Here is a 13,569-nt window from a genome sequence, read left to right as displayed (position 1 = left end):
TGTGGTGTCTTTCTAGTGTCATTTGTTGTTGTGAATAATATATACAGGGTTATTGGTAACTCGACGTATATCCGTTAGGTGATAGGGGTGACTATTTGCAGTAATTTTAACCCCCATATGCATAATCCAAAAGTGAACCAATTTTGAGTTATCACGTATTTTAGTTTTTTTTTTAAATTTGTCAAAAACGAAACTTCAAAAATTTATTTTTAAAAAAGTTTCAATTAAAATCTATTTTTTCTTTTGTTTTATAAAAAAACGATTAAACACTGGATATTTGTCAATATTTAAATAATAATTATCGGTCCAAGTTTAAAAATGGGAGACGGAAAACGAATTTATTTCAATATTTTTTGAATTTTTTTTCTCAAAAAGGCCTCAAATTCTGTATGAAACTTGGCCTGCAGATTATTTTAAAAACATTACCGTTTTCTTAGCTTTTCAAAATTGTATAAAGAGAAGGAAATTATATCAAATCAATCGAAATAAAATCACCAGAAAGGACGCTGAAGGACATTCGTATTCGAACATGAACGAATTCGTACTAAAGGTCGCTCTTTAAAATTCAAACTAAAAATAACAACCAATGAAAAAAACTTACTTACTAAACTGACATACTTAATATAAATTTAAAATAAAATTTAGAAACATATGGGGGTAAAAATTATTGCAAATAGTTTACCCCTATTACCTCCTAACGGATATACGTCGAGTTACCAATAACCCTGTATACAGTGCTGAGACGTAAAGTACGACACAAATTAGATGTAGCATCGGAAAATGAAATAGAATGAAAATAAAACCGATTACTGACGATTCACCCAACCAATAGAAACAGCTCCCTATCGCGCCATTCGACGCTATTCGTCGCTATAGATTCTCGCGTCAGAGAAAGCAAGTGCATGTAAATCGACGCGTCAAATCGACGAATATATTAGGTCATATGATAATACAAGTTATTACGATTGTGCAAAGATCATATTCGCATGAGAAATAAATATTGATAATTTGGGATAGCGTACTCAATTCGGATGTGATCGGTTTTAAAAATTTTGCCGATGCGACATCTAAGTTGTGTCGTACTATACGTCGTTAATACGTAGCGAACACAAGTATTACACATAAGCGGTTACGTGTATATAATTGGGAATATACTTTTATAGTTACCCTAGCCTTCAATACGATGTTATGACAATTGATTCTACATCATAATTTATATCACATTACTATTGCATATTATGAATATAGCACAGCAGAATTTACTTTATATACAATTATTATTGTGATTAATTGATCAATAATTTGTAAAATTGTAATGAATATTATTTTACATGGCAAAGCATTTAATACTGGTAACACTATTTCTTATTTTAAATATGATTGAACTGTCATTGGAAAATAATTGGACGATAGCGTGGCATTGTAACAAAAGGTTGGGGCATCATTGTAAAACGACAATATTATTTTGGCCATCCCGAACTACTGAAATTACATTAAACTATATTGAAAGAAAGATTAAACAGTTGATTAGATGTCGTGCTTACATAACAATGAATGGTTTTTCCTGTGTAACAGACAAATCGACACCAGCTTTGTATACTTCTTCCCCCATGTGATGGAAAGTGGGGGGGTCGTGTGGGGACTCCCCGGTTTCCTGGACGCCGAGTGCGCCCAGGTCCACCGGGTTTACCCACTAAAAAACCAGCAGTACCCTCTCAGTCTTTCGGCGGACGCCACAGGATCGCTAACATTGTATACTACTACTACTATTATCTCATGCAAAGTTGCTTAAAACATATTTTATACGTGAAGAAAAATACAAAATTAACGATTTACAAATTTTATACAACGCTCACTAAAGGCGGAGTGTGCGCACACTCTCGATTTAGCGTAGTATACATTGTTGGTGTCCATATACTCTATAATTACGCATTAACCAGTGACACTAATAAAAATATCATTAACAGAAAAATGAAATAAGCCTTATTTATCATAGCAAGATTTTCTTCCAGATGATAGCACAAACGTGTCAAAATAAAAAAAAATAAAAGAAAAACGAATTACTCAAAAACTATTTATTAATAATACTCAAAAAAAATAACATGCAATATTAATAATTAAAAATTAACACGGTACAACAAATCGATAACATTATAAATATAACTAAATGCAGACAATCATAAATAAAAATAACTTAACCTAAGAAACTAATGTAAATTGAATAAACAAAAAAAAAGTTATCGTAGGTCATGTATCGGTGGTAAACTGTTTTGGTGGGAGCAAGGCAGGGGGGGTTACATTATTGTCATGACGTATTATCATGGATTCCTACCAATTATTTGATCATTAGTAATTACATTATTATTAATTTGTTTCGTTTAAAATAACCTAACCTAACCCAACCTCTACTAGGCTTATTAAAACATTTAGAAGTTTAAACATAATCGGTCCAGCCGTTAACGGAGATCATTAAGACAAATTAAAGATATATTTATACACCCATAAGACCTCATTACTTCATAATTGAGAACTTTCCTTAAAATTTGGACCTGCCTTCCGATAGTTTCATAACAATTATTCGCGTCGTAAATTAAAATAATATAAAATATAAGTCAAATTCATAATTAATTACCAGTGATGTCCTTACGGTTACAACCCAACTGTACAGATTCATAAATTCAAATCGTTCGTATAAAATACATCGGTAAAGAAGGCATATTATTCGATACAATATTATACAGACGATGACAAAAGCGTGCAGCCTAATACTAGTGAACTTCCAAGCAGGATATATTACATACATATATAATTGTATTTCACTAACATGACTGTACTTTTAATTTAAAAAGAGTAACTAATTAGCTTCGATGTAACTACACGCACAAGGGACATAACATCTTAGTTCCCAAGGTTGGTGGCACATTGACGATGCAAGGAATAGTTAATATTTCTTACAGCGTCATTGTCTATGGGTGATTGTGACCACTAACCATCAGGTGGCCCATATGCTCGTCCGCCAAACTATATACCATTTCTTGTCGGTGTCATTATGAACCAGTAACTCCACGTAATATAGTTGCTAAATGACGATTAAAAAGTGCTTGTAAAAGCCTACTCGAATAAAGTATATTTTGGTTTTTGACTTTTTGTAACGAATATTTATTTTGGATTGATAAATATTGTAGTCTAGAAATCTGTATTATGTTGTATTATGCAGTAGTTGATTTGTACTGAATTTAATCCTCAACAAACATTTAGTTGGTAACAGCTATGGTATACCCGTGATGGAACCACTGATTAAATACCATAGATTAATATAATGGAATGTAAATAAATCACAATTATCATAGAAGAAGTAAGAAAGCAGATTTAATAGATTAATGACAGAAAGCGCGAGAGAATATAGAAAGAAAGAGAAAGAATACGCTTAAAAAGAGTGTCAAAATAAATAACAAAAATATTTGTATGTAAGAAAATTTATGGGCACTTTTTCGATCGCGTCTACAAACATGAAAAGCCTACAGCCTAATGGAAATTTCATCGAAATCTGCCCAGTGATTGCTTTCGAATTTATTACAGTATAGTATAATTAGATTATAATAATATCACATTGAGACTCTTTTAAAGAATCCACTTTATGGTCTGGCGCTAAAAGGTCTTATAACAAACACCCAAACGCTTTTTGCTTCTTTTCTATCACATATGACTTTTCGTTTTATCAAGAATATACTAGCTAACTAGGATTTTATTAGACGATAATTTAATACTACGTCATCATATGGCACCCTTAATTAAATTCCCTAAGCTAATTAGAATCAATAACTTACAAAATCAAGAGAAAACTTCATTACAATAAATTCATCGTTAAAACTAAGAAGTAATAGAAGGGATGACTATTGCGCCCCCCCCCCCCCAAGTAACATATGACACTGTGACATATACATGCTTAGAGTAGGAACTTCAGTCTCTCCCCTCCAATCGTCGGATCGAAACCCTCCCCTTTTATAATAGACGCCGAATGTTTGTCAATCAAAATGTTAAATTTACCTCGATTACTCTGTGATATCCTTTCGACCTTCCACATTTCCGTATTCAGTCCCGGATTCTTATCCTCCAAAAGATCGAGGATAACTTCCAGACCGTCCTTCGATTCGGGAAGTATATTCATCGGTACCTTCAGGACCATCTTGCACGGACCTTGGGCGTTACTACGGAAACTCTTCCCGGAATCCCTGTCCGAATTCCTGTCGATGTCAGAGTAGAAGAACACATTGCTCTCCCTGAAGCCGAGATTCCTGATCGATCTCGGGGAATTTTCCTCGTTACCCTTATCGAAGAACGTGGAATTAAACTTATCCTGCACCAAATTCACGTTTTCATCTTTGATATTGGGGTTAGTCTCAGCTAAAACGTGATTCGAAGATGAGTTACGTGTTACATTATTGGGGTTATCGTGAATACCAATTTTCGGTTTGAGCATCGACTTCAAATGTCCCAATTTGAACTCCACGCTATTACCATCGATGGTACCATCGAAATCTTTGTCCGTTATTATCTGAGCGGATAGTTTATCGATCTGCAAGACAATGTCAAGTTTCGTCCGAGTGTGTACCGTGTTGATTTTCCTCCAAAACTTTGTCCTCAATCTTGGATTTTGTTGTTGCAGTACCGATATCACCTCATCAGCATCCCTATCAGTTTTAACGACCATACTTATAATACCTACTGCGCCTCGAAATTCCGTTACTTTCAGATTAATTTGCATCTGAGAATTTATGTTACCTACATTTTCTTCCACCCAATGTCTCGAGCTCATATTCTGACATATAATGAATATGACGCCATCGAAAAGGTATATGTCACGAAATCTCGGCACCAGATCGAAACGTCCATCAAAATTAGTAAACACAATATTCTCCATTGCTTTTTTTATTGAACCAAATTCAGTTTCATCGATACGCGTCTCGGGATAATTAGCGGGACCTACGTATAGTTTCAAATCGTCTGCCACCAAATCCGAATAGTGATTAGTCCGAATACGAGTCAAAGACACATTCATGATATCAGATTCTATGGGACAGTACATCGCGTGGAGCAATTCCTGCTTCAATTTCTTTGTATCGTCATTTTCGAATTCATTATCTTTGAGGTCACAGTCGCTTTTCGTACTGTCGCGTTTCTGTCTGTCGATTATTCGAAAACCGATCGTTTTCCCATCGTACACCGGATCGAAATTCGGACACTTGATAACCTCCAGTGATATCGGATCGACGCCGAATTGCCTCTTCTGCTTACCAGCGACATCGGAATAATACTTCCAACCATCCGGATTCAATTTCGGATACTTAGTTTTTAGGGCGTACAGTATATCGTGTGATTCGACGTTGGAGAGCTCTTGGGGTAGTTTCATTATGATCCTCGTGTATCTTACCAAGTTGTTAACGTCTCGGAAATTCAGTTTCAAACCCGTCGATGCTATGAACTTGGGTAACAGTTCCATCAAATAGTCACGACTTTCCAGACTATCACAGATGTATATAACGGCGCCATTGGACAAATATACATCATGGAACTTGGGTATGATCATATTGCAAAATCGTTGCAATTTCATATCTTTGTGGAGGTAATCTTTGAATAAATGTTTTAATCGTCTGATGTGGGTACCCTCCAGCTTATTTTGGGGATAGCCGTCCAAAACTAGCGAGATTTTAAGTTCATTCTCCACGTGTAAATAATTCGTACGTCTGTTATACGCAATGCCTCTACTACTATCGATGTTTAAATTACTATTCTTAACTGTAACATTCTCAAAACTCTCAGCGAACGATTCAGTCTGCTCTGAAATTGCTATAGTTGATGTACTGGCATCGATGACTTCAATCTCTTTAGACTCATTACCAGTCTTGTTACAATTCAAATTATCAGCGTCTGTGATCCAAATATCATCTTGATTGGCGCTTTGGTTATCCGATGTATATTTCGTCACAGTTACATCTAATTCTTTATTCGAATCGACATCCTTATTCTGATCATCGGATGTCCTTTTGATATCGAACGTCTGTTCATTCCTATCGCTTGCGTCATCCGGATAATCATTACCTCCTAGCTCCTCAACGTCATCGCCTTTTATTTCAAGATTCCTTGGCGTCGAATCGTTAGACTTAATTTCTTGCAAAAGTTTAACCCTAGACGCTACACTCGACAAATCCTCGTTCATATCTGATAGATAGCTGTCATAATAAATTTCAGTATTACCCATCAGTTCGAAAACCATTTGATTGTAATCGATGACATTTTTAAAACTCGGACCGCGTATAAATTCACCAGACACCCTGTCTATAACGAAAGACGTACTTTCCACATCGTCGATAATTTTCTGCGAGTATATCTTCCACAAATGCGTTTTCAAATTCGGATTGAAATACTGCAAGAGTTTAAATGCATCCTGGGCGGTTGCCGGCCAACAGGACTTGGGAGTTTTTATCACACCCAGACACAACCTCTTCACTTTTGCTTTCAACAATACCAGATTACTGCCCATGCGCTCTTGTAGACCGGGTATTATCCTCACCACCCAATCCCTACTATCGACGTTCTTACATATACAAACGATCGCTCCACGATTTAAATAATAGTCGAGAAAAGTGGGCGTCTTCTTCAAGAGACCAGCTTTAAGCTGCATATCCATAACATCGTTCAGAGATCTCTGGAACCTTTCCATTTGTTTGAGCTGCATTTTCGACTTAGGATAACCAGATAACGCTATAACTATTCTCATACTATCGTCTACTATATTTACATAATCGAAATCCCTCAACTGTATAAGTCTATCTGTTTCATCGAAATCGTCATCACTATCACAAACAATGTTACATGTTAAATCGCTTCTTTTGACTAATTTCACATCTTTCTTATCATCTGATCGATCACTTTTCTTAGTACAATCAGTGCCTGGAGCTGTTTTGGCATCGTCCTTCACTTTCATCTTATCTGTTTTCTGACTGACTATTGATCTTGTGGCTGAATTAACTGATTTAACGTATCTATCAAAGTCCAAATCAGACTTATCTTTTTTGTCCTTTTCGTTCGAACACAGGACGCATGTAGAGGGCGTGGAACTTTCGGACGTCCCGGGTTCGTTCCAGGGATTGTGTTCACAGGAGCAGCTCATCGCCCTCTGCCGACAAATCGTCTACTATAGGCTATTTGACTGGTTTTTAGGTTAAGGAACCCAATATAGGTTGTATTTTTTATTTCTTTCTCTATAAATATTGGACAACATCACATACACTACTATGATCCCGATGTAAGTAGCTAAAGCACTTGTATTATGGAAAATCAAAAGAAACAACCAATCTGTGGAACCAGCTTTCGCCGGAGGTTTTACCGAACCGATACGATTTGGGAACCTTCAAAAAAAGAGCGTGCTCCTTCATTAAAGGCCGGCAACGCACCTGCGAGACCCCTTGTGTTGCAGATGTCCATGGGCGGTGGTGATCACTTTCCATCAGATGAGCCTCCTGCTCGTTTGCTCCCTATGATATAAAAAAAAATATAACAAACACCCCGACCCAGGACAACGTAGAAACTGATGATAATCTACATAGACACGGCCGGGAATCGAACCCGGGACCTCTGAGTGGTTTACCCAAGAAAAATATATTCATATTCAAATAGCGCGCTAAAACGCTACGTCGACAATATGGCGCTGCAATGGGGTCGGTGACGCCACTTGCCTGTATTGTAATCTGTGGTACATATAAAAGGCAAACGAGTTTAACAAGCAAGTGATGTCATCATAAACCCGACCAATCAGGGGCGTTTTGTGTCACGTGACAAACATTGGAGAAATGGAATAAAGAATATAATAAATAATAATATGGAGAAAATATTAATAGATTTTTTAATTAAAATATTATATTCATCTATCGTTAGTAATTAGCCGTTTTTAAAGTCATAATATATACGGATTACAATAATTAACACTTAATTTATCGCATTGTCATTCATATTATCGTCAGAGCTCAAGGTTTCTTGCGATCGAAAAATCGTTTTAAAAGTTTAAAAATAGACTACACATTTACAAATGTCATTTCGTGTCAAATTAAGAAAAAAAAACAATTTTAATGATTCAAAAGTCAACCTTATTTACCAACATCTGGAAGAAAATATTCAACTATATACCAAGTCTTGCTTGCTTATTTCAAACGATTCAATATTATAACGAAACTCTCCTTTTAAGAGTAAGAATTCAAAGTTTAAGGTATAGTACGCACAATTTAGACGTAGCATCGGCAAAATTCGTAAAACCGATCACATCCGAAGTGAGCACGCCATCCCAAATTATCAATATCTATTTCTTATGTGAATATGATCTTTACACAAACGTAACAACTTGTAATATCACACGACCTAATATATTCGTCAATTCGACGCGTCGCTTTACACGCACTCGCTGTCTCGGGTCGAACTGACGCGGGAATCTATAGCGACGAATAGCATCGAGTGGCGCGATTGGGAGCTGTTTCTATTGGTTGTATAAATCGGCAGTAATCGGTTTTATTGAATTTACCGATGCTACATCTACGTTGTATCGTACTATATTAAACAGTGCACCTGCACTCATCGAGGTCAACGTAAGACAATACTGTCATACATCAAGTAATCTGATGTAATAATTACTGTTTATATAGCTAATTTCAGCAGCCTCACCTGACCTCAAGTTCTTTGAGAGAAATTGCTTTTACACGATATGGTATAAGTTTAAGTGTGCATATATTTGTGGTGTTACAATACAGTATGGTTAAAAGTAAATAAAAGAACATTATTTTTACTTACCGAGTCACCAGCCGCTGAACTAAACGCTACATCCTGGTTTTCCGTCCTGCGAAAGGAATAGACAAAATTAAGGTCGAAATCTTTACATCGTCGATCCCACAGTGCCTCAAGACTAAAGTCTTCAATCAGTGCGTCCTACCCGTCATGACATACGGAGCCGAAACGTGGACACTCACGGCAAGGCTGGTCCACCAGCTTAAAGTCGCTCAGCGTGCTATGGAAAGGGCTATGCTCGGAGTTTCTTTGAGGGATAGCATCAGAAATGAGGTGATCCGTCAAAGAACCAAAGTCATCGACATAGCCCACCGGATTAGTGAGCTGAAGTGGCAGTGGGTTGGCCATATTTGTCGCAGAACCGACAACCGCTGGAGAAAACGTGTTCTAGAGTGGAGACCGCGTCTCGGCAAACGTAGTGTAGGACGCCCTCGGGCACGGTGGAGTGACGATATACGCAAGGCGGCAGGCAGGAGCTGGATGCGCAGTGGACAAAAACGGGCTGATGTGATTTGATGTAAAGGTCAAAATCGCAATATACTTAACAAAATTGGTGTATTATTGGTGATTTAAACTTAATGTATTTTGAAAAGCCCATTTTTTTTGACAAAATCACGTACATTGCTGTGATCTTATTCATTTGGTGGGCCATACTTTTTCAAATTTATTTTCAGATGTGAGGCGCGAGGCACTCTTTACCCCGCGAGGCAGCCTGTAGTTAACACTATATAAACCGAATCAAAAGTATAATATTTTGTACATTGATTGAACTTGCATATGACCGAATTGCAAAAAGCATTGGCTGAAAGGGTACACGAGTACAGTAACAAGGCCACTATGGAATCTGATACAAATGGTATCAAAGATCTTTCAACGTCTACATGCAATATATGCAAGTATTCTAAAGCAGATCTTAAGTAGGTTGGGTACCTACTTAGGTTCCATCCCACCCATCAGATATCCCACCTCTAAACCAAGTAATTAACTAAGTACTGTTGGGTTGACTTCAAGATTTACTGAGTAAGTAACAAGAGACAACATCTTAATTCCCAAGGTTAAGGGCGCATAGGCGATGTAGGGAACGGTTAATATCCCTTACAGAGCACACGTGTTGTGATTACCACTTACCACTTTAAAAACTTTTTTTTTTTATGGTATAGGTTGGCGGGCGAGCATATGGGCCACCTCATCAAGTGGTCACCATCGCCCATAGACAATGACGCTGTAAGAAATATAACTATTCTCCAATTCGTCAATGTGCCACCAACCTTGGGAACTGAGATATTATGTCCCTTGTGTCTGTAGTTACACTGGCTCACTCACCCTTCAGACCGGAACACAACAATACTGAGTACTGTTATTTGGCAGTAGAATAACTGATGAGTAGTTGGTACCTACCCAGACGGGCTTGCACAAAGCCCTACCACCAAGTAATCGATCACCAAGGTATCGAAGATCTTTTAGCATCTACATGCAATATATGCAGGTACTCTAAAGCAGATCTTTAGTAGGTACCCATCCATCCTATCCAACAGATATCTCACCTCTAAACTAAGTAACTAAGTACTGTTGGGTTGACTTCAAGATTTACTGAGTAAGTAACAAAAGACAACATCTTAATTCCCAAGGTTAAGGGCGCATAGGCGATGTAGGGAATGGTTAATATCCCTTACAGAGCACACGTGTTGTGATTACCACTTACCACTTTAAAAACTCTCATGCCATTGACTCCTATAAAACCTAGACACCTAGGTAGCTAGTCAAATTATAAAAGGAATGTCATACCTATCGTTCGTGTTGCGAACAACAATCCTTCCATCAGGCAACATGCACCGATTGACTGCTGGTTTCTGGGTCGTCTGTAACAAAAAGACATTCATTCAAATCATATATAATTTAACTAACTGTGCACGCAACCTTGTACGCGTTTAAATATAGCAAAAAAAATATTATTGTAGCCAAAGTTATACCAGTGAAAATCGGTCCAAGCGTTTCAGAGATTAGCCGGTACAAACAGACCGACAAAAATTGTAATAAATGTTAATTGTTTTATATGTACCGTGTATACATACACATGCATTGAGTAAAAAATGGCTATTTTAATATTACAAACAGACACTCCAATTTTATTATATGTAATGGATTTGTAAAAAAATATCATACAGATAGTATTTTTGACCAAATTTGAGAGGTTTCCAATGTGATGTCGTAAATAAGCACATATTTTCATTTCAAACGCTGGCTGATATATACGAGATAGATCAAAATAATGTAATACTGTATTGTATTCCATAAAAAGGTCTTCAATGTATAAAAGTCATTAATGGTATATGTCTATCTCTTTTTAATCCTTTACATTTTACGAGAAATGATGGCTTAAACTGAATAAACATTTTACTTAACTTAATTATTAAGTCTTTAAGATATGAGGAAAAAATTATTTTAATTACGAATTTATTTTATACCTAATCATCATTTTTTAAAAAGGTACCTATCAACATTAAAACCAATCAGTGGCGTAGCTAGGTGAGGAAGGGCCCCGGTGCATAGAAAAAGAACCGGGCCCTCACCTCCTTCCCATCCCCCTTTAACTAATAATTATCTTTTATAATAGATACCAAATAAGAAATCTTGTAAACATGGTTGTGATTTTCTAGCTTCAGAAGCTTAAGGTTTAGTTAAGAGGGCCCCCTGACCACGAGGGCCCTGGTGCACTGTACCACCTGGCCCTACGATAGCTACGCCACTGATGGCTTTTAAGTAACAGCATTAATCCTTATCCAATTATGTATCTTAAATTTAATACAAATCAATATGGCTCTTTACAGAATTAGACACATGCAGGTTTATTGAAATAAAACTAGTTATAACGGATTTGAATCGCGTATATTAATTATTATTATTTTATCATCCCAACGTTTCGAGGACTTTACAGCGTTCGTGATCACGAGTTAACTACCCGATTGGTAGACTATGCGATTTAAATCCGTTAAAAATTATTTTCATTTCAATGTGCAATAATCGCGAAAATCTAAGACAACATTACATGCAAGTTTCCTCACGATGTTTTCCTTCACCGAGCACGAGATGAATTACAAACGCAAATTAAACACATATATATATAGTTGTGCTTGCCTAGGTTTGCACCCTCAAACATCGATTAAGACGCACGCTTTCTAACCACTGGGCCATCTCGACTTCTACTACTATTCAAGGATATCATACTCTAGGGAACATGTACATATAGTATTTATGAAACATTTGCTATTAAAATGTTAAAAAAAACATAAAAAAAATGCCACTGAAATGCTTATATTTGATATAATTTGTTTTTTTAACAATAATTGCGAATTAAACTAACGTGAAACGTAACGTATTTCAAAATACTCGATTCGTGATTGGTCAGTCTATACATCAATATCATACTCACAGTCTTCCCGATACGATTGAGTAGCAACATCCTCTGCTTGCACTGTATCTGAGCCTCTTGGAGCTTCAGGTGTTTCAGCTTCAACTCCTCAATCTCCAGCACGAGATTCGTGTCGAGACCTTCGTCTATTAGACCCTGTGGACAAAAGAATACTAACTTTGTTCAAGAGTAAACTCAACTTCGAGCATTCACAAAACGCAAACTGACGTCGACGACTGCGATTGGTCCTTCATTCTACGCTATTCCAACAATAAAAAAAATTGTAACGATTATTACGATACGAACCATCTTCGAAGTAAAGAGCATACCATTTAATTCGCCCTTTTTATTGTTAACTCCGAGCGTTAACAACTTTTATTATTAGTTATTTAATACGGGGACATTTACCATGTTTTTTTGGAGCGTCAAAAAGTTTTATAAGGATTTTATTTACCGCACTTACACTTACATGCGACGTCAGTATGACGTTTTATTCAAAATAATCGTTAATATATAATACTTATGATATTGATATATATATATGATATTTCAAACCAATGATATTCTAATAAACAGATATGTTATACCCATACTAAACAACAGAAAAAAGTGTGCCGCGCCGGGGACAGTTTATGTTAGTTTATTTTTACATATCGTTACAAGTAAAAAGGATAGCTTGATAAAAACAATAAGTAAAAGCGATAACTAGATGTTTTAATTACGCAAAACGTATTACTACGTAATTATGATGTATTATAACGTATTACTACGTAAAACGACTAAAGGCAAACGTCCCAATTAGGACGTTTTCTAGTCTTCACTTTTTGCGCGTTAATAACATATCTGTTTACTACAACATCATTGGTATAATACTGATAACTCACCATGTCATCGTCGATTACGATATCATCATCATTGTTGTTTTCGCCGTTCGATACCTCCTCCAGCTTTCTGCAACAATGGACGACAATATATTAAAATCTATTAGTCCAAAGTACTATAACATACAAGAAACAATACGGCCCAGTGGTGAGAAAGCGTATTTTTTTTTATGAAATACCTTGACACCTGATGGTAAGTCACCATCACCCATAGACAATGACGCTGTAAGAAATATTAACTATTCCTTACATCGTCAATGCGCCACCAACCTTGGGAACTAAGATGTTCTGTCCCTTGTGCCTGTAGTTAGTATTGAGTACCATTGTTGATGTTATAATGTCTAATATCTGATGAGTGGATGGTACCCAGACAAGCTTGCACAAAGCCCTACTGCCAAGTAAAAATGTAATAATAATAATAACATATAACAATATTTATCATCTCAT

At 36.5% G+C, this 13,569-nt stretch overlaps 1 protein-coding gene across 1 annotated transcript in view; it reads right to left on the bottom strand.

Annotated features, from left to right (window-relative positions):
* Positions 1-3,688: 3,688 nt before the first annotated feature.
* The window catches only part of LOC124542267, a 34,533-nt gene continuing 24,652 nt past the window's right edge, over positions 3,689-13,569 (bottom strand). The window contains exons 6-10 of the mRNA XM_047120227.1: positions 13,126-13,192; positions 12,263-12,397; positions 10,618-10,691; positions 8,839-8,884; positions 3,689-7,177 (exon numbers count right to left, since the gene is read on the bottom strand). Coding sequence (XP_046976183.1) covers positions 3,947-7,177; positions 8,839-8,884; positions 10,618-10,691; positions 12,263-12,397; positions 13,126-13,192 — 3,553 coding nt within the window. The 3' untranslated portion in view covers positions 3,689-3,946. The remainder of the gene's footprint in view (positions 7,178-8,838; positions 8,885-10,617; positions 10,692-12,262; positions 12,398-13,125; positions 13,193-13,569) is intronic.

Source organism: Vanessa cardui, chromosome 30, assembly GCF_905220365.1.
Source record: "Vanessa cardui chromosome 30, ilVanCard2.1, whole genome shotgun sequence".
NCBI classification, from domain to species: domain Eukaryota; kingdom Metazoa; phylum Arthropoda; class Insecta; order Lepidoptera; family Nymphalidae; genus Vanessa; species Vanessa cardui.
The sequence above is the reverse complement of the archived record's forward strand: the minus strand, read 5'-3'. Positions and strand labels throughout refer to the sequence as shown.